This window comes from Cucurbita maxima, unplaced genomic scaffold (assembly GCF_002738345.1).
Source record: "Cucurbita maxima cultivar Rimu unplaced genomic scaffold, Cmax_1.0 Cma_Scf00016, whole genome shotgun sequence".
In the NCBI taxonomy this organism is placed as follows: Eukaryota; Viridiplantae; Streptophyta; class Magnoliopsida; order Cucurbitales; family Cucurbitaceae; genus Cucurbita; species Cucurbita maxima.
In genome coordinates, this window is record NW_019272032.1 from 4,761,286 (window position 1) to 4,788,453 (window position 27,168).

Here is a 27,168-nt window from a genome sequence, read left to right on the forward strand (position 1 = left end):
ATGTTTTGTTTTTTACCTGTGATTTTTTACCTTTTATCTTAAAATTGAGTGTTTATTGGAACATTGAATTTCACATTTTATCTTAGATGTGATCCCATCAATTTTGATAATGCCATTAAATTAATATTTGGCACATCTAACACTGCCTTTGTTAGGGAGAAAACTAGGGTTTTATTATGAAAATGAGGAGAATCTATATATATATATATATGTATATGTATATGTATAAGAAAAATCGAATTATATATAGATTTTAACAAGTATAATTTTTCGATTCACAATTACTAATCCAATTAAATTTGGTGTTGTGTGCAAAGATGGTTTATGTTTCTATTTATTTGAGTATGAGTTAAGGTAAGATTTATAAGTAAATAAGTGTATATAAAGATTTATCTAACCCTTCTATTTTAAACTTTCTTAGTAATGGACAAAAATTTAAACAAAAAAGTAAACTACCCTAGCCATATGAAAGCTTTTTTTAATTAGTTGAAAAGTGACAAAGCAATATGCAATCAATATTAAAGTTGGAAAACAAAATTAAAATTTTTAAAAATAAAAGGGTATTTACCCTAATATATATATATATATATATATATATATATATATATATATATTTGAAATCTAATTTCCTAAATAGGAATCTAGTAACATGTTATTGGAGGGTTTGAAAGATTTGCTATAAAATTTATTTAAAAAATTTGAGTATAAATAATTAATTATTGTTTTTAATCAATAAAATTACAAATTTAAGACTTCAACCGTTAAACAAATGTTGGGTATAACTTACAATATTTGGAAGCAGAGGAAGGGGGAAAAGGAAAATCGCTGGAAGAGATGTCGGGCTAGAACGAAGATGGAACCATTCAACAATTGGTGATAGCCGGGCAGCTACCAATTAGACAGTCAGTCTTCTCCTATGTTTAAAGATTCCATTTATGGGATGGGATTCTCTTAAGAATAAAGTTCTATTTCGGTGTGATTTATGTTTCTTTGCAGACAGGTAGTGAGGGTCTTTTATACATAAAAATTGTGTGTTCAAAGAAAGATGATTCAAGACTCTTTGTTAACTTTTGAGAATTAAGGAAAAGGAAAAAAAAAGAACAGGAAATAAATGCTTCTTTTTCATATGTTGGTTTGGAAAATTGTTTTTGGTTGATGATGAGCCGAAATTCAGTTCATGAAAGACAATACACAAAGCATGCTATGATCCATTCGGCACTGTGTTCTTCATTTCACATCATAACAGGCAAAGTGAAGGCACAGAAGAGAGATTGAATTAGATGAATGAGAGAACAAATTTGTTGGATGTGATTTTTGCATGCATCTGGAGGTTGGACGTGGAAAGAAAGTTGCATTTGGTAAAAAATACAGGCCATGGGGCCTCTACGGATCTTATCAAATTTGATAGCCTCTCGTGTTCTGCTGCTCACGCCTCAGCTCAACTACTTCCCTCGTCATCACTTGCTTCTCCCTTTTAAAGCTACCATGCTCTCGAGTCTAAAAGTAACAGATTTTTTAAGATTTAAAATGTTTATATAGAGTTTTCTTTTTTATATAATCAATAAATTATATAACCATTTTCTTTTAATATTGAATATTTATTTAATTTTGAAATTACCTGCTCTTTTTTTTCTTCTTTTTTTTCCCCTCTTTTGGAAAGAAGACGGTGCAAGAAATCCCGCGCCCTTGCGTTCTTCCGATCTGTTTCTCCCGCGTCCACCTCTCCAATTTCCTTCGACTTTCAGTCCCATGAGTAACCATGGCTTTCCAGAAGATCGAACTAACCCAATTATATTCGTTTCTTCTATGGTTTACTGTGTACGCGATAACATACTGCTCCTCGGAATCGTCGACGTGCTTGATGGTGTACAAGGAAGGCGGCGCTCCCGCGGTATTTCAATCCCCGAAATGTCCTCTCTGGAAGCTCTCTGACTACACTTTTCAATCTCCCAACGCCCCCCATTGTCAAATTGCAATGCATCAAGGTCGACGAAAGTATCAGGAGGATCGCACTCTCTGTGCTCTAGATATTCGAATTCCCTTCCCAAGTACCGCTCTCTCTTCCTTGTTCGCTTCTCTGATTTCTGAATATGCATGTTCCAAATGGACGTGGGAGCTCTGTTGGAAACAACGTCTATTTGTTTAAGATTCGAGAAACCATGGAATTAGGAGCTTTGTGCATGTCCTAAACTTAGTCTATTTGTCAAAGGGATGCGTTTTCTTTATATTTGGGGAAGCCCATGCTTAGACGGTAATTTAGTGATGTTATTTCCTTATAAATGTTACTCACTTTTACGAATAGGTCTCAAAGTTTCTCTTCCAGATTGCATGTTAAATATTCCTAATGATAATTAAACAGTGTGAAATTTAATCTTCAGCTCCTTTCTTAGAATGATTAGCAGCAATCAGTTCCTTGGTGTAAAGCAAGTTGCGGTTTCTTTTTTCTTCTGTTTTTTCTTTTTTCTTCTGTTTTGGAGTCTGATATCTTTAATGTTTGTAGGTAAAACAGGTATTATGGAGGTACCTGTGGGAATCATAGCAGTTTTTGATGGTCATAACGGAGCTGAAGCCAGTGAGATGGCTTCAAAGATTTTGTTGGAGTATTTTGTGGTGCATACTTATTTTCTTCTTGATGCCACTTATTCTGGAATTTTCAAGAGACCCATTAACTCATTTTCGAATGAGAAGGAACATGGTACCAAGTTTGATCAGTTCATTTGGAATGTGGAAATTAGTAACCGTGATCGGGAACTTGGAAGGTGCTTCTGCTCACAGCTTTAAATGTTTTCCATATATCGTATATTTCTGTAGCTATGGATTTAGAATCATTAATATTGTTAGTATTCTTATCATCTGGTGTTTCATCTGGAGACAAATCCATTTTCCAATAAAAGAAAAAATGTTAATTGACAAAAAGTTTTTCCAAAGAGGACCAATTAGAACCTTTAAATTTTCTCCTGTCCACAAACCTTTCTTTTCAGTTCCTTTTTCTGAAAAGATCTCATTGTTGCATTCTAGCCTCAATTCCCAACGCAAGGCCTTCACCTTGTTCAACAATTTAATTCTTCCCTCCCTCATAAATGATACAGATCTCTGCAGGTGTATGGATCACCTTAAGTAATGCTGTTTTGAATATAGTTTGTCTCCATGGGATTTTTATTTTTATTTTTTATTCATAATTATCAAATGTGCTAGAGCTAGCTCTACTTGATTAATCTCTTATGCAGCAGCATTGACTTCTACTAGATTGCAGCTCATGGCTTGAGCTGCAATGCCATACATCACATATTTACACACGTATATATGTATGTGCATATGCATACATGTATGCATGTTTTGTGGATGGAGAGGGTTGTTAATATAAGAGGAGAGAAAATTAACTTAAAGGGCACCAGTTATGTTTATTATCTCAGTTCAAGAATCTTTTATTCATTTGTGTTCAAGGTTTTATCCTTTTCCAGGCGTAAATACCTACTTCCAGCAGATTTTGTTGATGACTACCATTTGGAAATTTTGAAAGAAGCACTGTTGAGAGCTATACAAGACATTGATAAAACGTTTTCCAAGGTAAGTTGCATTTGATGTCTCTTTAATTTGTGTTAGAGTTGTTGCATTGGATGCTGACGTAATCTATTGAATTATGAAGGAAGCACATAAAAATAATCTGGTTTCGGGTTCTACTGCTACTGTTATATTATTGGCAGATGCACAAATTTTGGTTGCAAACATTGGTGACTCGAAGACTTTTTTGTGCTCTGAAAAATTTCAGTCACCTGCTGAGGCTAAAGGTCAGAAGGAAAGCTCTTGAGATTAGATTGTATTAAATATGTGCCATCCATGTGCATTGGACTGGTCTTCTTTTCAGATCGAACCATGAAACTGAACTAAACTCATTGTATAATCTGGTTTCCAACTTTTATTCTTCTTACTTCTTCTTAAGTCATTTGTCTAGAAACTAATAATTTGGTTTTGTTTGGTTCATGCGTATGCTTTTCTTTCCTTTTAATATAAACTATTTGGTTCCCATAACATATTTCGTTTTGGTTTTCAAAACCACAGATGCATACCCTGGGTGCATGGGTTCTTTGACTCTCTTGTCACTGATGTTGAGGGTTTCCAGCCTGCAATATTTATTATATAGTATTACTGAAATATAGAATTGAAACTTGTTTTTCATACATTTAAAGACGAAAGACAAATTGACCTAACCAATTAACTATAGTCTGGCTTGGTTTGGTAATCTAGTGACAGGAGACCCTCCACATATCTCCACATAATCTACTTTGGACATAAACCCTCATGTCTTCGCTTTGGTTTCATCCAAAAGGCATTCCATAGATTTGTTGATTAACAAAATTTATTACCATGGCTTTAGGTTAGAAAATACCAACCTTCTCTGATTGAATGTTGAAAGAGTTGAGTCCCATTTAAGCTAAGTTTTGAAAAACTTCAGCAGCTACAAGTTCATTAGTTGAGTACTTTTTTGGTTATCATATTTTAAATTTGATTGGTCCATTATCTTAACAATCTTCTTTCTCTCTCTTCCACTGACCCTTAGGCTCTCCTTTTAAACTCTTGTCTGTGATCCAAAAAGAACTATCTTCTTTCTCATGTCAATGAAATCGTTGAATTGCAGCTACCTTTTTACGGTTATACAAGCAAAAAAGATATAGTGGTGCCTCACGTGCAAGGGGCTATGGAAATTCTAAACCAGACTCATTTGATGGGCTGACACATTTTTTTGCCAAAGAATTGACTAGGGATCACCATCCAGATAGAGAGGATGAAAGATCTAGGGTGGAGATTGCTGGGGGTCACGTTGTTGATTGGGGTGGTGTACCTCGAGTAAATGGTCAGTTGGCTATAAGCAGAGCAATTGGTGATGTGTCTTTTAAAAGGTGAAATCTAAAATCATAATAACTATCTTGCTTTGAGGGAGTGGTTCACTTTAGTTTACCGTAGATTTTGTACTTGATGCAAACATATCTATGAATCTGGGCAATGTAATATTAATAACTATGGGAAATCTATAATCATCAATATTCCTACCAATGTAATATTAATAACTATGGGGAATCTATAATCATCAATATTCCTACTGAGTAACTTATTTACTTTATTCAATTATCAGCTATGGAGTTATATCTGCACCAGAAGTGACTGACTGGCAACCTTTGTCTACCAACGATAGCTATTTGGTGGTTTCATCTGATGGCATTTTTGAGAAGTTAAGCTCACAAGATGTTTGTGACTTGTTGTGGGAAATACACAATGATCGTATGTCAATTTCCGAGTATTCTCCTTCATGCTCATACTCATTGGCGGAATGCATCGTTAGTACGGCCTTTGAAAGAGGCAGTATGGATAACATGGCTGCTATTGTGGTTCCTTTAAGATCTGCTATTTCTTCTCAGAGGTTTCAGGAGGGGAGGTTTGTTGTGCAGAGGGACTCAAGTTTTCCCATATCTGGAATAGAAAAGCTTATTAAAGAGCACTCAGGTAAATTTTTTGGACAGTTAAAATTATAATGTGTACGTGGATATATGACTTACAGATGAAAGGAATCTCAGCTCATAGAATCTCCGTTTTTTGTAACTTTGAGATTATTTTATACATTTTTATATATTTTTGAACAAGAACTTGAACTTTTCATTGAAAACATGAACAAAGACTAATGTTCATAAGATACAACTCCAAGTTGAACTTTCTTATCAAGTTGAATATTCTTTTAGGTTTGTACTTTAGGTACTTACATGGAAGATGATAATCTAGTTCTTTTAGTGATTATTTATATGCTTCAAATTCATTTTTCTTTTATTTCGCTTATCAGCCAATAGCTTCTCTTCCAATGCTGTGCAATTGGAGCATTCTCATCCAGTCATGTCCAAGTTCAAGAGACTATTAGTAAGGCTTAAAGAAAAAAGTTTATTTGATATGTTTTTCTTTCTTAAAGTTATGTCATTTTTAAAACTAATGTAATAATTTTACTTTAAATGGCTATTGTTTTAGTTCAAAAGATGGAGGAATGGCAGATTTTGATGGGGGAAAAAAAAAAAATCTTTCTTTTTCCTTCTAAATAACTGGTTTTAATGCTAGAAGTAGTCGTTTGGAACAATTTCCTTCTTTTTTCACATTTAGCATGGACATCAAATTCATGGTCGACAATTTAGTGGGCAGTCTTATGGTCATATCATTTCTTCTTCTTTGCAGTTTATATGCGAATGTTTCCTTTTGGTTGAATATTTGAGTTGCTTTACGTCCATGCAATTTTTTCTTCTTGATCTGTTGATAGATTGATTCCATCCTCAGTGAGGAGGTCCTTTGCACCTTATAGTTAGGTATTTATGAATGAAATTCTGTTATGATGAAATGAACTTTTCCTTTATTTACCAGTGACAAAATTGATTTTTTCAGGAGGTATTAGACTTTCCAGTCATCTCTCTCCTTTCTTTTTCTGCAGTATTTATAGCCCTGTTCACTGAAAAAAATTCTTCCTTCAAGTGTGTCAAGGTTACTGTATGCATTGTTTATGATTCCGTTTTGTTAAAATCTGGTTTATGGTCGGTGACATGGTCTAGGTTGAAGGAAGACACAATAAGCTGGGATGTTTTTATCTGTCTGAGAATCTGGATGAATACAAGGATTATGTGTTGAGGACTCAAACTGATGAAGAAGAATATTTATGTGATCTACCCCATGCTCTTCCTGAGTCCCTCAATCAGCCATATGGTAAATGAAGTTTTTAATTCTCGTTTAGTGTTGTTTTCAGGCTGACGACCAGATTCCATAAGTTTGCATGTTCTGGACACTTCCTAGTCAGGGAAGGGATGACGTCCTCTGTTGTAGATTATGAACCATTTTCTTTCTTCAACTTTAGTGCCAATACATCTTACGTTTTCTAATCTATTATTGGTCAACTACATATTTGAGCTGAAACGTATGAGCACCATACAGCAGAGAAGAGTGTTTTGATTATAATGCTTAAGAAACTGACACACAATAGCTCGTTTGTATTTGTTTCTCTTCCCTTTATATTTCTCCCCGCCCTCCTTTTTTTTTTGTCTCATGATCGCTGGTCTGTCTAATGAGTTTGAAAATGACACGTGATATTTTTGGTTGGAAAGGAAGTGGCAATTTTTCTCAGAACGTTTCTAATTTTTCCTTTTTGGTATTTAAATAGATTGTTTCTTTTTTGGTTTTTCTTCTTTGGCTTGTTGTGGGAATTTTCTTTCCTCTTCATGAGTGTTTTTCCAATTCTATTCAGACATTCTTAGTTTTCTCCATTCTGTACTGTAGCTTTCTCCACTCTTTTTCTTCTTCTTCTTCTTCTTGCATGTTTCTTTCCTTCTATCTTGAAACTCTTAAGTTTTCTCCATTCTGTACTGTAGTTTCTCCACTCTTCCTTTTCTTCTTGTAGCCTGTCACTCTTAAGTTTTCTCCATCGTATACTATAGGTGGATCTTTAAATGTGTACAATGACCAAAGCTTGTGCTTTCATCTTGGAGCTAAAGATCAGTGCTTTCATCCTGAAGGCTTTGCTAGTTTTATTGGTTTGCTTGAATCAATTCCTTTCCACGATCCTGGTTCAGATTATCAACTATTTGAGCATCCACCACCTATATTGAGGTAGGATAATTTTTCTGGTATTTTCTGTTTGTTTATTTCTTTTTGATGGAAGAAAAATAGTTATGTGGTAAGTTAAAGATGATTGTAAAAAACTCAAAAGGATAAGGATTTCTCGTAGGAAAAGAATTATAAGAAGTTACCCCATCTAGAACTAATTGAGGCAGTTAAAAATCTAAAATCTAAAAATTTACACTTCGAAACCAGCAATGAATGAAGAATTTTATATTAACGTCGTCATAATTTCTAGTTTGTCTTTAAACCTATGGTAAAAAATGTTTAGTAGCAATTACATTTACATGACATCAAGATAGCATCAGTGATGGACCGCTGCCCATAGTTGCTTTAGAATTGGAGGATTAGGATAGATGAGTGGAAAGGGAATGCTCCATTTCTAAAGATTCTTGTATTGGAGTTTTTCTTTGCATTTAGTGGGTTGATTTTTGTAGTGGACTTCTTTTCTTTTTTTCTTTTCTTTTCTTTTTTATATGTTTTGTATATTCTTTTATTTTTTTTTCTTGAAAGCTTGGTTTCTTACAGCTTGATGCAATTCTAGTAACTTTAAGAGTCATTTTTTGAATCCTGTTAGTCTGCTGTTGGATATCTCATCTCCCCCTCTTTTGATAATGAAATGTCCATTTCGTGTGTATATATACGGATCCAGTACTTGAGCAGGTTTAGCTAATACTACATATATGTCTATATGGGCCTCCATCAAATGCTTGCTACCTACATCGGCCCTCATAATAGCCCTTTCACGCTTACTCCTTCCTATCTCTCCCTTCTACCCTTTCTCGTGCATACACATTTATAATCAGGGTTTATCACAATCCTTTTTTGTGGGGGATAGGAAATGTGAAAATATATTGATAAAAAAGGCTCATTACAAAAAAGGGAGTGAGCTATCCCCACCAACCGACGTGGATTACATAATAAGAGGCCCAGTTGGCAGTGATATTCACAAGATTGTAGTTACGTAACTCATTAGATAAAGTGCACCAAGTAGAGGCAAGGACAGTCACTAAGTCCCACCCATGAAGTTGGTCGCCAAACCCTAGAAAGCTCTTTGTTTCCTCTCAAATCAAAGCCTCCATTAGGCCGTAGATACCATTGATCCCATCCCTTAAACTGAGGCCTGCCACTTGAAAGGAGAACCACCCAGTTGCTGGAGACTGCATCCTTGCAACCGAGTTGGGACACCAACTCAAACCAAAAATGCAGAAGCTTGGCCCGCCTGCATTAGTAACTCTGCAAAGAAAGAACAAATGGTGATGATTTTCAGATTGGGTTAACACAAACGCACAGCTGGGGGAAATCAGGAAACTGTGAAGCAATTTTTAGAGCTTATCACAAGTTTTTAGTGTTTCCTGAAATCCCACCCTATTATTGGGAGTAAGGGAGCTAACTACGAGTGTTTATAATTCCTTCTTGGGTGAGTATTCCACCATTGAGCTTCCATGGACCAAACTTGCTGGACCTACAGATTGGAGGGACAAACATAACCTCTGTTTAAGATTGTGATTTATTTTCCTTGCAAATATCAGTCTTAAACAGAACTTTTATGTACTACACTGCAAGGAGGACTAAAAACCTTAGCAGAAAAGAAAATTGGTTTGGCTCGAAGAGAGGAGTTGGTTTTGAGCTAGTTTCTAAGCAGGGTAATAGCATTCTTGATGACGAAAGAGTTAGAGAAGAAATCTTGGGAACTTAATCATCAGTTCTCAATTCAGCAGACTGTCTTCAAAAGAGAATGCCATATGTCCTCCTCTCCTTTCTCCTTCTGGGTGCTTATTGTGCAAGACTACTTCAGAATTTCAGTTTCATTTGTCTGGCTGTTGTTCTTTCGCAAAAGACAAAACAATATTGGAATTTAATTTTGGAGTGCTTCGGTTGGAATATGGTTACCCATGGGACATCCATAGGGAGACAATAAGACATTGTGGATTGCTTTCAACCCTTCCTTTTTTTTGGTCTCTTTGGTATGAAAGGAACAAGAGAATCTTCAAGGACAAACATTCATCATTTGATGGTTTTATGCATTTGGTTTTTTTCAATGCTCCTTATTGGTTAAATGTTCACACCCTTTTAACAATTGTAGTCTTTCTTCTTAAATTTATAATAGGATCCTATGTACTGCATTTATGCATGTTAAACTTACATGGGAAATTTTTGCATAATTTATATTTTCCAGAGAGCACACACAATGAGCACACACGTGTATATATTTAACTGTAGATACTCCAAGATTTTAATCCTATTCCTTGTTGATATTTATTTATAGTACAATCAATAAACTCTCCCTTGTGGTCTTTAGGTATGTGTTAAAGAAAAGGTTTGGTCAGGGTTCCTATGGCGAAGTATGGCTGGCTTTTCATGGGAACTGCCAGGAAGCTTTTACTCCAGTAGGAGAGAATATTTATGATTCGTGCAACTCATCTTTTGGAGATGCCAATGCCAGAAATGGTAGATACTCTTCAAATAGTTCTCAAGCCTATGCTCTGGAGGATAACGTGTTCATCATGAAACGTGTAATGGTAATTCTTTTAGATGCTGTGATTTTCACTTATTCACTTAAGATCCCATGATGGTTCTTTTCACCCACATTAGTTTCTAAAACATGACCTGTGAGATGTGTTTTACTTCAATCAATTACTTTCACCTGCATCATTAGCATGACAATCGAGACTACCTTGGGTTAATCTAAACTAAATGCAATAAAAGTTTTTAAGAGAACTATGAAATTATTTAATTCTGGGAAAATTGAAAAAGCCACTCATGAAGCATGATGGTTGTAACAATTGCACTCCTAAACTTTCCAGTGTGAAAAACAAATCCTCAAACTTTGAAGAGTGAAAAAATTGGACCCTTAAACTTTGAATGGTAAAATCAAACCCTCAATCTATCATAAATGTTGAAATTGGGTCCAGTGTTGAAATTGGGGCAAAAATCTTTTACATCTTAAATGGAACCTCCTCAAATGTGTGTCAAATGAATTAATATTGAAGTCCTAGAATAAGTAAAGATATGATTACTCAAGGTGTGCTGTAGTGATGTTAGTTCTTAGTTATAACTGATCATTCATGTGGAAAGTATCTTATGTATTCACAAGAAATCTATTTTTGAAGGTTAATTGTAATATAAGTGTTATATATAGTGCGGAAGTTGTCTATCAATAAATGCATGTTGCAAAAATTGTTACTTGCATAATGAGTTAATGTTCATGAACAGGTTGAAAGAGGTGCTGGAGTCTATTTGAGTGGCTTACGGGAGAAATATTTTGGTGAAATATTTTTTAATGCTTCTACACGACTTGAAGATGTGTTATCAACTGGAACATCAAACTTTGTCTTTGAAAAGTCACCATGGGGATCTAAAGACTTGTTGGTAAAGGATGAATCCCTGAGTTATAAATTAGGGGAAACTAGGCAGTTTAAAAATGCTTTCCCGAATCAGTTTGGACCAAAGAGTGTTATGTATGAAGAAGGTTTAAACCATATAGTGAGATTTGTAGAATCTTTTGAATCCCGGTCTAACGAAATATGGCTTGTATTTCATTACGAAGGCATATCCCTCTCAAAGCTCATATATTCTATTGAAGATGCTGATGAGGAAAAAGTTGAACAAAAAAACCATGTTCAAATTTTACAACCTTCTAAGTGGTGGCATTGGTTGAAAACAACAGAAGCAGGACAAGAGGAAATGAAAAGTTTGATACGTCAGCTGGTATGTTCCTGACAATTAATATATTGTTTTTACTGGTCTTCATTCATCCAACTAAATTATTTCTCCTCTCAAATATCTTAGTAGCATTAATATATAAATTTCTTGTTAAATACTTTTTTGTAACAGAGAAAATTTCATTGATATATAAAATTTACCAATAGGGGCTCTGCAAATAAATGGTCAGACAAAACGATTCTGACTCAGATATTGTGGATGGACACTGATCCATGTAAGAGCATCCGTGCTTCATTTGAGAGCAAATATTGTCGTCCTAATATGGATGTAGATAGCGGGAAGTGTCTTCAGAGTCCTATTAATTGTAAAAGTTCCAATTTCAGGGAACTCATAAAAGTTATTCAAAAACCATATGACTAACATGAATACAACTTTTTTCTTGAGGAAGTAAGTCAGTGTAGGGCACTTGTCTGGCATAGATAATTACGTCGCCGAGTGCTAAAGCTATACTCGCTGAAATCTCACACAGATCATATCTTCATCTCTATGGTGAGCTTGCAACGAAAATTCAATCAGTCCAATATGATCAACCCAGAACTTCGAACGTACAATGTGGCTTCTTCTATTGGTTACAAACTTTGTCAAGAGGATGCCTTTCAGGCTTGGATGGACCAATCGTGCCTGGATGTATTGCCACGGTTATAACTAGCTCAGTTTAAATCACTGTATTTGCAGATGGATGAATCAGATAAAATGGTATCCTGTATTTTGGTGGTCGTTGGTTTCATGCTCTGTAATTATGGTAGGAAATAGGTGCTAACCATTACTGCAGAAAGGCAGTTCAATAAAAGTTAAGGTGGAAGGGGAATAATTATAGAATGTCTGGAGCATGAAATTCAATGAGAAATAACAAATGTAAAAATTGTCCCAAGGAGTTGGAGAGACCTCGAGCTCTTGAATCCTTCTATTGCTTTCACTCCGATCTCCGAAGAGGAATCTGAACTTTCAAAGCACTTGTACTAAGTCTGGAAATGTGAGCCCAAGGGCTACGGTTGCGTAGAGTTCCTTATTGCATCAGTTTCTACCAAGATTGTTGGAAACAGTTGAGAGTATCGTTTATGGTAGGCACATTTCATATACCTAAAGCACCAGGTTCTCAGGGAGGTATTCCACCTAATTAATGAGATGACTTCCTCCAGTTTTTCCTGTCAGAGCGTTGCCAACATCTTTAGTCACTCTTACAGGAGCCCTTTAAACTGGTAGGAAATTTAAGTTGGCAGCTAAAGTGAGCATTCCCCATCTAGAAATATGAACTTCACTCTGGCCTCCATTTAGTCATTTTGTATTGCTTTTCCCCTAGTATTAACCATATGGTGTACTTTGTAGATTGCCACTGCCACAATCTCTTCTCTAGCGGCATTGATGCACACCGTCATTAATTTATGATGATTAACTTAAAGAACTGAAGCATGGCTAAGAATTTTGGTCATTTTTAATACCCTTTGAAACTTCAAGGGGGTCAATGAAATCAACGAAGTGTTGGTGATTAATGCCTCCGGTATTAAGTCTCCTTGAAGCTACGTTCTTCCCTGCGGTTTTCCTTTAAATAGAAAAGAGGAGGTAGAGGCAGGGCACCTTAATCCATTTTCTCAATTTCCCTCCAAAAGTTTTCCTCTATTCAAGAATGGCATGAAGAAAAATCACAACCTACTTTAGAAATACCTATTTTAGTATAATATTGGTTTTTTTTTTCCTTGGACTTGTTTTTCTGGTGTTAGCCCTTTATCCTTGTCAGTTTTGGCAAGAAATACATATATCTGAGACGTTTATTTGAATTTTTTTCAGTTGATGGCTCTCAAGTCTTGTCATGATCGCAATATCACTCACAGGGATATAAAACCTGGTAAGGGAAACTGGCTATCCGATCAACTGTTTAGAGCAATATTTTGGCTTATATTCTCTTCTTACGTTTTTCTCATTGCATTTATCAGCCAAATTTCTTGTTTGTTTTTGGGTGAAATCTTTACTTTATAATGGTTAAGTTACCCATCAATCCAAAAACTTGTTGAGCATATGGATTATGGTAAATTTAATGATATCAATACTTTAACACTCCCCCTGCCCAACAAGTGAGAATCAATATTAATTGGGGAGGAAATGAAATTCGAGCGGTTCGAACTTAGAACTTCATACTTGTTACTATGTTAAAGCACCAATGAACCCAAAATTTCATCATCTAGGTCTTTTACTTTTGAGGAAATTCATTTCTATATAGCTAGTGCTTGGATTCACTTGAGAGTTTTACCAAGTGAGTCCAAGCACTAGCTATATAGAAATGGATTTCCTCAAAAGTAAAAGACCTAGATGATAATTATAGAATCTCGAGGTAAGGACGTCCACAATGAGTTAGAAATCTAACCATCTCCCAAATTACTTCCTGGGACCTCTCCACCACTCTAAAAGTTCTACTATTAACTATTTTTGTTCCGTCCTTTGTTGCCTACGAAGGTGGTTAAGGAAAGCACTGAAAAGAACGAACTTTGTCTCTGTCAGGAAAGTGTGATTCCTGTGGAGATCTATTTATATAGAAATCATGTTCCTTTTCCAGAGGAAAAAAAATTTGTTTCGGCATTAATGATTAAGAATTAATAAAAAAAATTCAATCCAACAGTGAGGACCCTTTAGACCCCCACCGCAGCACACACTTAGACACTTTTTAAATAAATATAAAATTAAAATAATTAAGTGACCAAATGGACGCAGATTAGATATTTAGGTACCAACATGTGTTGATTTTGTATTCTTTTTAAACTTTAATTGCATTATTGGGAAATCCAATTCCATTTAACAATTTTAATATCCCTGAAAGTGAACTTTTCCCTTTTAACTTGAAAGTTTTCTCTTTTTTGTTCCTCTCTAAAGGTTGTAATATTAGTTCTTTACCTTGTTTTTTTTACCCTTTTAGCATTCTTTGCTGTGTTTTTTTGTTCTATTTTACACTTTTAACTTTGTTTAGTTTTTTTTAGATAGGAGTGCATATGAATTGAAATTCTTCTGCTAACTCATTAATTTTTATATTGAAGAGAACATGGTGATATGCTTTGAAGATCAGGCTACTGGAAAATGCTTGAATGGAAGTCGAAGGGGGGATGAGAACTTCTCTACTAAAATGTATCTTAAATTTTTTTGATTATTGTCATTATAATTATTATTATTTCGTTGTTTTATTGACACTGTCTTCTGCTTCATGATACTTCTATGAATGCGGGGTGAAATTTGCATTATAGTTTCTGATGATGTCTGGTAGTTGCATTATGTTACTAGCTACCTTGGATTTCTCTTAAGTTTTTGTTCTCTTGGCAGTTTACTATATGTTTCCAGTTTCTTTTGTTTTTTCTGAGTCCAATGCACTATTGTTGGTCTTAGTCTCCGAAATGATATTCATATTTTCTTAACGCGTCTTGCTTTCCATTTATATAATTTCTTTTTGCTTGGATATCCTATGGTTTAGCTGACATGGGCACTTAACCAATTCTTCAGGCGCATTATTGACTTTGGTAGTGCTATTGATGAATTCACAGTCAAGCATCTATATGGGTCTGCTGGGCCTTCCAGGTATCTCATTCCCCCTTTGAGATATTAGTATTGCTTAAAATTTCTAATGAGGTTCTACCTGTATGTTCTTCATTTTTCAATGTTTAGGTGTTTGTACTGTCTATTCTTAACTAATATTTGCTTTCTAGAGTGGAACAAACTTATGATTACACACCTCCTGAAGCCTTGCTTAATTCAAGTTGGTATCAGGAGATGTCAAGTGCAACTTTGAAGTAAGTTGTGTTTCATCTGATTGCAATTAATATTTCTTATTCTTTGTTCGCATATGAAACAACTGAATATAAATATTACTTTTGAAATTACGTTTTCTTTCTCTTGTTATTATAATGATTTTGATGCTGTTAGACCAACTATGGCCGAACATAGGGTTAGTAGGAACTTGGAAGCTTATGCAAATCTGTTGATCTAAAGTTGAATAATAGAATTTCAGAGGTAACATCCCTTTTGATTAAGCTGGTGTAGAAGGAAAAAGGTGACAAGGAAAGAGAGGTTCTTTCTATGGTGTCTTGCTTATAGAAGTTCAAATACCTAGGATAAAGGGCTGAAAAGAAACCCTTATCTGACCCTCTTCCCCCAGTTTATAGAGGAAACTTTAGACACTCATTATTTATTAGTTTGCGTCTGAGTGTTGCCCCTTTACTTTGTGAAAGTTGGACTTGTAGTGTCCTCTGAAGGATATTATGGACTGGGCTCTAGAGATCCTCTCTGGGGTGGTTTTTTGGAAGCTACGGTCTTATGATTATGAAGATGTGCTATCAGAGTTCTGTTGTGGTATACTGTTAGTACAGTCAGAAACAAAGATTCCGAAATAATGAGCAGCATCTTGGAATGTACAAGATCGTTATTTTTGTTTGATTAGTTCATAATAGTAATAAGAACAATAATTAAAAAAAAAAAAAACTATGGACTGTACAAAGAGGGTTAATGCTAAGGAATTAGGTCATCCTTTTTGTTTGAATAGTTTGGCTCCTTGCAATTAACCTTCGGTATCTGATGGAAGTAGGATGGAAGACAATAGGAGGATTTCTAGCCATCTAGGGTTTTTGATATGACCCTAGTGATTTATCATTTGTAGGGGGTAATAGAGGATCTTGACCATATTCTTGAGAGTTTCTAGTTCGCATTTTTGGTTTCGAGATGTTTATTCCATACGTTTGGTATTTTTTGGGTTCAGTCCAAAGAGTATAGTTTCATGCTGGAGTTTCTTCTTCACTTGTCCTTCCGTGATAAGGGTCTCTCTCTCTCTCTCTCTCTCTTTTTTTTTTTTTGGTGGCTGGTTGGTGTTTGTGATATTATGTGAGAGAGAAGCCAAATGATTTTAAGGGGATTGAGAGATCGTGGGAGGAGGTTTAGTCTCTAGTGAGGATTCATGTTTCTCTTTGAGATCAGTGCGCACATGCTTGTTTAATTATCCTTAAGACCTTATTTTTCATATTGGCGTACTTTTTGGCTTTATTTTGTCTCCTTCTGTAAGGCTATCTGTTTGTATGACCTGTACATTCTTTCATTTTATCTCATTGTTTCAAGTTCAAAAAAGAAAAAAAAAAAACATTCAGCCAACTTTTATGCTGCCATTATGAGTTCAAATGACTAATGCTTTGTTTAATATTGATGTAGCTATTAAAATCATTTCTACAATTGTTCTTTTAGCAAAAAAAACAAAAACAGTTTTAACGTGAAGTAAATCAATGTTTAGTAAAGATCAATTTGGAACCTAAAAAAAGCTGATTATAGTGTTTGGTAAAATAATGCTGAATTGTTGTGATTTATCCCAATACTAAAATTGATATAATTTTAAATTTTGCTTATATTTTTTTAGAAAAATTCTTCAAAATTTTATCTGCATTCAATTTATGTTTAAATTTTGTTGACTCTGAATTGTTTGTTAAAATATTAGATAGAATAATAACCATAATGAAGTGCGTTAAGATAAATTTTATTGTAGTTGGATTATGCTAATATTAATTGGTGAGAAAGTAGGGTTTTAGAAATAAGATTAACAGGAGAAAACCTAGAAGACGGTATATAAGAGGTCAATCTTATTTTTTTTAAGAACAAAATTAGAATGTTCAAATTGGTTTGGAAGAGATGTTTGATTCGCTGGAAATCCATTTATAAAATGACGGTGAATAGATTTAGCAAGGGAACGTGTCTGGCTTGTGGCTAGTATCTCTGGATAACTTTTCTTTTGTTAGGCTTTTATTTCTCTTGATGGAAAAAACAAGTTAATTATTCCCATTTTATGTTATCAGGTATGATATGTGGAGCGTTGGTGTAGTGATGCTAGAATTGATCTTAGGATCACCTAATGTTTTTCAGGTAGGTGATTTAACCCGAGTTCTTTTGGACCAGCATCTTGAGGGTTGGAATGAAGGCTTAAAGCAGCTAGCATACAAGTAAGTTCATTCTAGACGAAGTTCAGTGATCTTGTTGTCAGTTGTTATAGTTTTTATTTTATAAATTAGCTGCGGATATGGTTTATTTCACCAATAATGATGTTTTCCTAGTGTTCTTTTCTGAGGTGGCCTACTTTTAAAATTCTGAAGCTTCAAATAGGACCATTATGCAGTCTCAAAATTTCTCTTCATACAAACAGCAGATATCTGATTTCCCAGAACTGCATCACCAGAATTAGACGTTTGTTTGTAGGATCAAAAGTTTTGACGTGCATAATGAAAACTGGGACTTGGTTTTTTTAAAGCCAGATCTTCCAAGTTGGTTTATCGTATGTGATCCCAAGGTTTTGAAAAAGTTAGATTTAGTCCTTATGCTTTAAAATTTGAAAATTAGTCCATACGGTTGGATAAAATCCTCATAAACCATCCTTATGGTAGGGACTATTTAGAAGAGTCTATCAAGTCATACGGACTATTTATTAGGTTTTATCAAACCGTTAGGACGATTTATAACTTTTGAAATCATGAGAAATAAATATAAACTTTTTTCAAACTATGGACACCAAATTTGTAATTTAACGTAGAAACAATTTTTTTTTTCCACATTTTCTTAGTTAAGTTACTTGTTATTCCTTGTAACTTCAAATTTGTGTCTAATAGGTCGAACCTTTAATTTTATGTTTTACAGGTTCCTGACAATAGATCTCTTGACTATTAATTTCAATTTTAATTTTAATAGATTCTTGAACTTTCAATTTTATGCGAGATAAATTTGACATGTTTTAAAACTCACGGATTTTTGTATAGTCAGAGATGAATTATAAGATAAATTTGAAAGTTCAAAGATCTATTAAATATTTTAAAGTTGAGAGACCTATTTAGACATAAGATTGAAAGTTTAGGGACCTATTTAATACATTTAAAAGTTTAGACCTATTAGAACAAAATTATTAAAGCTTAGAGATCTATTTGACACTCGAGACACTCGAGTGTATAGACTTATTAGACAAAAATATGAATGTTTAAGGATTAAACTTATAATTTAAAATGACTCGAGTGTATAGACTTATTAGACAAAAATATGAATGTTTAAGGATTAAACTTATAATTTAAAATGTCTTTTGCATTTATGTGCATCTTTCCTCTTTAGTTTTATTGCTTGCAACGATCACTTTATTGATGAAATATTAAAAGAAAAAAATTGTCACAAGTCTAAATTAGGTTTTTGCTTTTTTTTTTTTACTCAATTTTCAGAGAATTACATGTCTAGAGAAAGGTTTAACTAAATGGATAATCTAAATAAATTCCTAGAGATTAGGTAAATCTAAATAATAATGTCTAGATACTAGTAACTAAATAACTAAATCTAAATAATGGGATTACACAAATATCTTTCTACAAAAGTTAGTGTAACCTATGAACTTAATCTTTTTAACTTCGTTAGTGGTAATTTAACATGGTATTAGAGTAGGAGGGTGATAAATCTTTTGTAATACTCCCTTTTTTGTCATTCTCGTTATCCAAGATTGGAGGCCTTTCTTGAATACTCCTTCCCCTTAGGCCCTTTTAACTTTTCCGGAGGGAACACCATGATAATCATATTGTCGGGTTAGATAGACCTATTAGAACAAAATTATTAAAGCTTAGAGATCTATTTGACACTCGAGACACTCGAGTGTATAGACTTATTAGACAAAAATATGAATGTTTAAGGATTAAACTTATAATTTAAAATGCCTTTTGCATTTATGTGCATCTTTCCTCTTTAGTTTTATTGCTTGCAACGATCACTTTATTGATGAAATATTAAAAGAAAAAAATTGTCACAAGTCTAAATTAGGTTGCTGCTTTTTTTTTTTTTTACTCAATTTTGAGAGAATTACATGTCTAGAGAAAGGTTTAACTAAATGGATAATCTAAATAAATTCCTAGAGATTAGGTAAATCTAAATAATAATGTCTAGATACTAGTAACTAAATAACTAAATCTAAATAATGGGATTACACAAATATCTTTCTACAAAAGTTAGTGTAACCTATGAACTTAATCTTTTTAACTTCGTTAGTGGTAATTTAACATGGTATTAGAGTAGGAGGGTGATAAATCTTTTGTAATACTCCCTTTTTTGTCATTCTCGTTATCCAAGATTGGAGGCCTTTCTTGAATACTCCTTCCCCTTAGGCCCTTTTAACTTTTCCGGAGGGAACACCATGATAATCATATTGTCGGGTTAGATAGACCTATTAGAACAAAATTATTAAAGCTTAGAGATCTATTTGACACTCGAGACACTCGAGTGTATAGACTTATTAGACAAAAATATGAATGTTTAAGGATTAAACTTATAATTTAAAATGCCTTTTGCATTTATGTGCATCTTTCCTCTTTAGTTTTATTGCTTGCAACGATCACTTTATTGATGAAATATTAAAAGAAAAAAATTGTCACAAGTCTAAATTAGGTTGCTGCTTTTTTTTTTTTTTACTCAATTTTGAGAGAATTACATGTCTAGAGAAAGGTTTAACTAAATGGATAATCTAAATAAATTCCTAGAGATTAGGTAAATCTAAATAATAATGTCTAGATACTAGTAACTAAATAACTAAATCTAAATAATGGGATTACACAAATATCTTTCTACAAAAGTTAGTGTAACCTATGAACTTAATCTTTTTAACTTCGTTAGTGGTAATTTAACATGGTATTAGAGTAGGAGGGTGATAAATCTTTTGTAATACTCCCTTTTTTGTCATTCTCGTTATCCAAGATTGGAGGCCTTTCTTGAATACTCCTTCCCCTTAGGCCCTTTTAACTTTTCCGGAGGGAACACCATGATAATCATATTGTCGGGTTAGATAGACCTATTAGAACAAAATTATTAAAGCTTAGAGATCTATTTGACACTCGAGACACTCGAGTGTATAGACTTATTAGACAAAAATATGAATGTTTAAGGATTAAACTTATAATTTAAAATGCCTTTAGTGTATAGACTTATTAGACAAAAATATGAATGTTTAAGGATTAAACTTATAATTTAAAATGCCTTTTGCATTTATGTGCATCTTTCCTCTTTAGTTTTATTGCTTGCAACGATCACTTTATTGATGAAATATTAAAAGAAAAAAATTGTCACAAGTCTAAATTAGGTTGCTGCTTTTTTTTTTTTTTACTCAATTTTGAGAGAATTACATGTCTAGAGAAAGGTTTAACTAAATGGATAATCTAAATAAATTCCTAGAGATTAGGTAAATCTAAATAATAATGTCTAGATACTAGTAACTAAATAACTAAATCTAAATAATGGGATTACACAAATATCTTTCTACAAAAGTTAGTGTAACCTATGAACTTAATCTTTTTAACTTCGTTAGTGGTAATTTAACATGGTATTAGAGTAGGAGGGTGATAAATCTTTTGTAATACTCCCTTTTTTGTCATTCTCGTTATCCAAGATTGGAGGCCTTTCTTGAATACTCCTTCCCCTTAGGCCCTTTTAACTTTTCCGGAGGGAACACCATGATCATCATATTGTCGGGTTAGATAGACCTATTAGAACAAAATTATTAAAGCTTAGAGATCTATTTGACACTCGAGACACTCGTGTATAGACTTATTAGACAAAAATATGAATGTTTAAGGATTAAACTTATAATTTAAAATGTCTTTTGCATTTATGTGCATCTTTCCACTTTAGTTTTATTGCTTGCAACGATCACTTTATTGATGAAATATTAAAAGAAAAAAATTGTCACAAGTCTAAATTAGGTTGCTGTTTTTTTTTTTTTACTCAATTTTCAGAGAATTACATGTCTAGAGAAAGGTTTAACTAAATGGATAATCTAAATAAATTCCTAGAGATTAGGTAAATCTAAATAATAATGTCTAGATACTAATAACTAAATAACTAAATCTAAATAATGGGATTACACAAATATCTTTCTACAAAAGTTAGTGTAACCTATGAACTTAATCTTTTTAACTTCGTTAGTGGTAATTTAACATGGTATTAGAGTAGGAGGGTCACAATAAATCTTTTGTAATACTCCCTTTTTTGTCATTCTCGTTATCCAAGATTGGAGGCCTTTCTTGAATACTCCTTCCCCTTAGGCCCTTTTAACTTTTCCGGAGGGAACACCATGATAATCATATTGTCTTGAATACTCCTTCCCCTTAGGCCCTTTTAACTTTTCCGGAGGGAACACCATGATAATCATATTGTCTTGAATACTCCTTCCCCTTAGGCCCTTTTAACTTTTCCGGAGGGAACACCATGATAATCATATTGTCAGGTTAGATATTTCATTTTATGATGTGGAGTTTGTACAAATTTCTAAATCCTAAGCCTAAGCATCTTTTTGCTTTCAGTTTCTACTCAAGTCTCATTCTTTTAGATTGAGTAACTTTCTTGTAATGAGGGATGGGACTCCTTTCGGTGAACTTGTATTTTTGTTTGCCCTTATACATTCTTTCATATTTCTCTATGAAATCCCAGTTTCTTACATAATTTTTTTTATTACTTTTAGATCCCTCTGACTTAAAAGTTCCACAATAGTTCACTGTTGACCAGTATCTCCCTCTGATTTATGTTCTCAATGATTTTCTGTTGACCGGTATCTCGTAGTCTTTGTTTGATTTGCGGATGAATTTTCCTTTCTTTTTTACCCATCTTTGGTTTGAGCTTTTTCCAGCTTTAGCAATTTTCATGTCAGGTATAGGTCCCATGATTATGTGAAGATCAAATCCTTCCATTTTGCGCTGCTTATCTTGCTTTAAGATTGTTTTTTCCTTCACCAACTATTTTTCTAAATATTTTCTCAATTAAAGTTCCACTAAAGAAAGTAGCGAGGCCAGGCAACATAATAATCAACTTTTTTTCAAATGAAATACCCGCTTTCATATCTGATTAATGAAATACAAAGCATGGACCAGTCGAAGAAAAGCTCAAAACAGAAAAGTCCTCAGAGATATAAGAATTGCATTCTATTCTCATATTTCTCATTGGGATTTTTTCCCCACGTTTATACCACCTTACCCGCATTGGTTATTGTGTACTTATGATATTTATTTGCTTAATTTTGGTTTTTTTCTGTCACCTGTTGGATAGGGAATCTTTGGATGTGTCTGCACTTCTCTCTCTTCTGGAAGATGCCCATCCTCGCTTCATGTGTATAGATATTCATTTTTTTCTATAGATATTCATTCTTCTCGTTGTGGTCGGTGAAAATTTCTAAGAAGGTTAAATTTTTTTCTTGGTAGTCTTACCTGGGAGAGTCAGCACTATTAGAGTGCATTAGGTACACTTCCCTCTTGTTAGGGCCATATTGGTGAATTCTTTGTAGGGGGTGTTCGAGACTTTGGGTCATATCCTTGGAGATGGATTTTGCTCTCTTGATTTGGAACTCATTTATGGAGGCATTTGGTGTGTGCATGACTCAAAATGCTCCCAGATTTTTTTTTCTCTCCATATTTTATGTATCATTTGACTAGAAAGGAACGGGAAGATTTTTAGAGAGTTGGAGAGGTCGTGAAAAAAGATGTCGGCTCTTGCCAAGTGTAATCCCTCTTTGAGTGTCTGTCTAAAGTTTTTTTCAACTATCCTATCAGCTTTGTTATTTTTTATTGGAGCTGTTATTCTATGGCGTTAGGTCTTTAGGTGTTGGTTCGACTCTGTTTTTTGAGTGGTGTTTTATGTCTCTTTTGTGTTCTTTCATTTATTCTCTTTCGGTAAGAAAAAAGATTCTCATATTTCTTTCTAGTAAGATATTCTAGAGAGTAGCAAAGAAATATTTCTTCCAAAAAGCCACCTCTTGCATTACAAAAAATGTTCAAGTATAACATATTCTGACAACCTCTACTTAAGTAGATTTTTATTGATTTGAAACTTTGTGTTGTGATACGACACATAAACCTTTCAGGTGCTTAATGAAAAATCCACACAACAGTCGACCATTTAGGTAAATTCCAAACAATAAACACGAAGTACAAGCTAAATGAACTGTATTCAATAATAAAATCTCCAACCATGGTCGACCACTTAGGTAAAGCCCAAACAGTAAACACAAAACACAAGCTAAGTTAAAAGTACACGATAATGAAATCTCTAACCATGGTCGACCACTTAGGTAAAGCCCAAACAATAAACACAAAACACAAGCTAAGTTAAAAGTACACGATAATGAAATCTCCAACCATGGCCAATGTAAGCATGACCTAACATTACTCAAAGCTGTCATCTCTGTAGACATGCATTAGGCTTTAAACCATTGAGACTCTTTGGACAAAGTCTGGCAAATCCTCCCTAAAACAACCAAGAGACCTGTGATCGTTCGAGGCCTTTTGAGGTTCTTACTTATACTTAAAGGACCCTTTCCACTTTTAAGCAATGTGGAGTTCAGCCTGTTTTCCTTGTTGAATAATAACCATCAGATGCTCAACTGAAAACTAAACTAGCAACTTTGTAGTTATCAGTTGTATGCTTTCCTTTGAAGAGAAGAAAGTAAAGGACTTCTTACAATAACGCTAGAGAGTTGTTTAATATGTGGGGCTTAATTGTTCATATTTAGTTATTTATTTATATTTGTAGAAACCAATGAATTTATTATTAAAAAAGTCAAGATAAGATTGGGATTATAGTTATTCTTTAAGTTGAAGAAAGCTAAAATGATTTGTTGTGAGGGAAAAGAAAGAAAAAGAAGTGTTCCATCCATTCTTCTTGAGTAGTTTATTTACTTTGTTTCTACTAATAAAACATAGACAGGAACACATTTGAAAGATGCAGCAAATTATATACTTATATAGACATATTTAATTTTGTGGTGCAGGCTTAGGTCGTTCATGGAGTTGTGCATTTTAATTCCTGGGAGTCCCTCAAAAAGTTATAAAAAAAATGTTCATGTTAGTTATTTGCAGCCTTTCTTTCTAAATTTCTATTTGGTTGTATATTGACATGTTCCTTTTTCTCATTCCAATTACTTGCATAGTTTCTAGACAACTTTGTTGTCTTATGCGTTGGGGTTTAACTAGTATTATGCTTATTAGTTAATTGGGTTTAACTAGTATTGTGCATGTTAGTTAATTTATGATTAGTAACATGGGATAGTAGTAGGAGTTTGTTGGAGGGAATTGGTATGGCTAGTGGTTGTATGGAAGGAAAGAGAGCAATGTGTGAGATACTATATTCTGTTCGATGCTGTCTGGAATAGAAATATAACATTTCTCAACGAGTGCCTTTGGAGATTTAGGGAAGAACGTCATATCTTTTGTGGTGGAGAGGGTTCTTTTAGTAGTTGTGATATTCATGATTTTGGAAGGTTTTCAATGGTTGCTGTGTTATATTAGTTCTTGGAGCAGTGGTTCTCCTTTCCCAAGTGTCTTCCTTTTTCCCTTATTTCTCTGCCTTTTCTTGTTGCTTTAGCATTTCAGTTATTTTAACCAGTAATTTATGTCGTTACATTTGCTTTTAATATGGTAGTTTACATGGAAGGGGAGAAACAAATACGAAATATACTTTAAACATAGTCGCTTTGTAATCTTTTTGCTTGAGTGACATGTTCTTCACATGCTTACACAGTTGCTATCATCGTTTTGATTTTTTGTTTGCTTTGGACGAGGCACAGTTGAGACATTTAAAAGCATATAAGTACATGCACTCATACCTACTTAAGTTCTTTCGCATTTTACTTTGCTGTGCATGTCGGCTCTTTAAATGAACTAATTATCCTGTGTAAACAGTTTGATATTTATTGACACTGATAAGATATCAATGCGTCCATATCAATGTCACTTCATGTGTGCATCCACATTTGAAATTTTACTTCGATGTCCACAATGCTGCTATATATGCTTTAGATATTTGGTTGACACTAAGGTATTATCATCTATGATGATCTAGCAAGGAGGTTCACCAGCATCCTGGAAATGCTCTGAAGAAGTTTTTGCCCACCAAATAAAGAGTAGAGATCCTCTTAAACTAGGGTCAGTTCATTATTATTATTTGATTGTATTTCTCTTCCTTTTCCTGCATGATATTCTGGTTTAGTGCATATTCTTTTATAAACAAACTACTCCTAATGCTTCTTTTTCCAATATGTATCTTAGTATCTATGTTTCAAAAGTTACCCTTATTTTATTATCTATATTCTTTGACAATTTGAAAGTTTACTTTGACATGTTAGGAGGCGTCATATGAGCACACAATTCACTCCTGTTGTAGGGATTATATCACATATTTCTTCAAATGTCTTGTGTGAAAATGAAGTGCGATATTCAAAGAAAAGATGAGATGATAAACAGGGATAAATGTTGAGAAGAATAAAATTTGGGTGGCTGATGCGTACTTTGAAACATGATAACTATATGTTGAATTTTTTATTTGAGCTGCATATGCATTTTACACCAACAGGTCAGATTTGAGACAGTGTGGGACACGTCATTTTTAAGTGGGTTTAACAGAGGTTGGCTTTCAGCCATCAAGGAACTTGAATAATGTAACAAAGGGATTAATGTGACAAATACTATCGTAATTCTAGATTTCCTACTAATGTCCTTCTCATCATAAGTGGTTTTTACTGTGGCACCAGGTTTCCAAATGTTTGGGCTCTACGGTTGGTCCGCAACCTACTACAATGGAATCCAGTGAGTTTTTAGTGTGGAAGTACGAATGTTCCATTTTTATTCAATGATATTGGAAGCACCCATCTTGCATACGGTGGTAAAAATTGGATCGAGAAAAAAAAAATTATCTTGGAAGTTAAAATAAGACTTTTAGCAATCTTTGTCTGTAAATATATGACGTGGAAAAGTGATTGTTGTGGTGCATGCTATCTACTTTGCAGTTACGCATGCTTATATTTTCAGGAATTTTATTTGCTAACACAACTATAAGTCCTCGATGTTTTTTTATCGTTAAGACTTGTCCTAAAGCATTTAATAAGACATGCATGTATAAATCTAGAATTTTGTGTTCCAACCAACGAATTTGGGTTGTGCCATTAATAGGTAAAGTAAGTTGCTATATGCTTCTGTGCTAGACTTCCTCCGGCATTTTCTACGTGTATTCGCCCAACAATTTCATCAGTGTAGTGTATGTACTGACGAATAATTCGCTCATTTGAAAGAATTGTGGGCTAGATAGTGCTCTTAGTAAATAGTTTCTTCTTTTTGTTTCATAATGCGTTATCAGACGGCTTAAGCAGTTCAACTGAAATGTTTTGAATGCGTATGAACTGCAGGAGGACCGTTTAAATGTCGACGATGCTCTGCGACATCCTTATTTCCACCCTTTTTCCTAAATGAGTATGAATTTGCAGATTGACAAATCTTATACAGAGATTAGTTATTTCACCAAAAGTAAAGGTACCACTTTTTCAACAATCTTGTATAAGAGTGAATGGTCTCCTACATTTTACCTAATTTTCTTTTACATGTTTGCAGGTTATGTTGCTGACAATCGAAAATGCTCATGCATCAAATATCAGAAGCTTGATTGATGCACTTTTTTACGTCAAGCGAGAGCTCTCATATTGATGCTTTCTTGATCAAGATTCGAGATGTTTCAGTGACAGTAATACTATCATATTTTTGCAAAGGTTGTAATTGAACAGTACCCATATATCAAATGAGTATTGAACCATAAAACTGGGTTGAGTTTGGGATCTCTACGACACCTTTTTAGTGATAGGGATGGGAGATTTTAATTTTTTGACCCGACAAAAATAATAAACCAAATTTTAATTGCCAAATAACTGATGAGCAGGTGGCTTCATGAGACTTTTTAAGATGCGTGGGATATTTGATATGCAAGCTTGAGTCATAGTTTCTGTAGTACTTGTCATTATATATTTGAGCAAACGCA

The 27,168-nt window shown here is 33.9% G+C and overlaps 1 protein-coding gene and 1 long non-coding RNA gene across 5 annotated transcripts; both read left to right on the plus strand.

The window, feature by feature from the left end:
• The first annotated feature begins 1,590 nt into the window (after window positions 1-1,590).
• LOC111491615 (probable protein phosphatase 2C 51) lies at window positions 1,591-27,043 on the plus strand. 4 transcript variants are annotated; one of them, XM_023140592.1, is made up of 21 exons: window positions 1,591-2,048; window positions 2,501-2,759; window positions 3,462-3,567; window positions 3,647-3,788; window positions 4,637-4,898; window positions 5,132-5,499; window positions 5,831-5,904; window positions 6,579-6,729; window positions 7,455-7,626; window positions 9,938-10,151; window positions 10,852-11,346; window positions 13,147-13,204; window positions 14,385-14,472; window positions 14,842-14,916; window positions 15,045-15,128; window positions 17,169-17,312; window positions 24,137-24,209; window positions 25,207-25,289; window positions 25,895-25,949; window positions 26,546-26,669; window positions 26,748-27,043. In XM_023140592.1, exons 1-20 carry the CDS (start codon window positions 1,760-1,762, stop codon window positions 26,603-26,605), a joined length of 3,252 nt encoding a protein of 1,083 aa, XP_022996360.1. In that variant the 5' UTR covers window positions 1,591-1,759; the 3' UTR covers window positions 26,606-26,669; window positions 26,748-27,043. The 4 variants fall into 4 exon arrangements, with proteins under 4 accessions (XP_022996360.1, XP_022996361.1, XP_022996362.1 ...); XM_023140591.1 differs by having other exon boundaries at window positions 1,592-2,048; window positions 9,938-10,157; XM_023140593.1 differs by lacking the exons at window positions 24,137-24,209; window positions 26,748-27,043 and having other exon boundaries at window positions 9,938-10,157; window positions 26,546-26,623.
• On the plus strand, window positions 21,540-23,756 carry LOC111491618. Its single transcript, XR_002719725.1, has 2 exons — window positions 21,540-23,353; window positions 23,438-23,756. It is a non-coding gene; the product is annotated as an uncharacterized LOC111491618 (long non-coding RNA).
• Window positions 27,044-27,168: the final 125 nt, after the last annotated feature.

Excerpts from the sequence above, each read along its gene's own strand:
- LOC111491615 (XM_023140591.1), top strand. The coding sequence starts at position 1,760 with ATGGCTTTCCAGAAGATCGAACTAACCCAATTATATTCGTTTCTTCTA. Across the intron at positions 5,905-6,578 it reads CCAAGTTCAAGAGACTATTA|GTTGAAGGAAGACACAATAA; the intron begins GTAAGGCTTAAA and ends GACATGGTCTAG. Across the intron at positions 24,210-25,206 it reads GTTATAAAAAAAATGTTCAT|CAAGGAGGTTCACCAGCATC; the intron begins GTTAGTTATTTG and ends ATGATGATCTAG.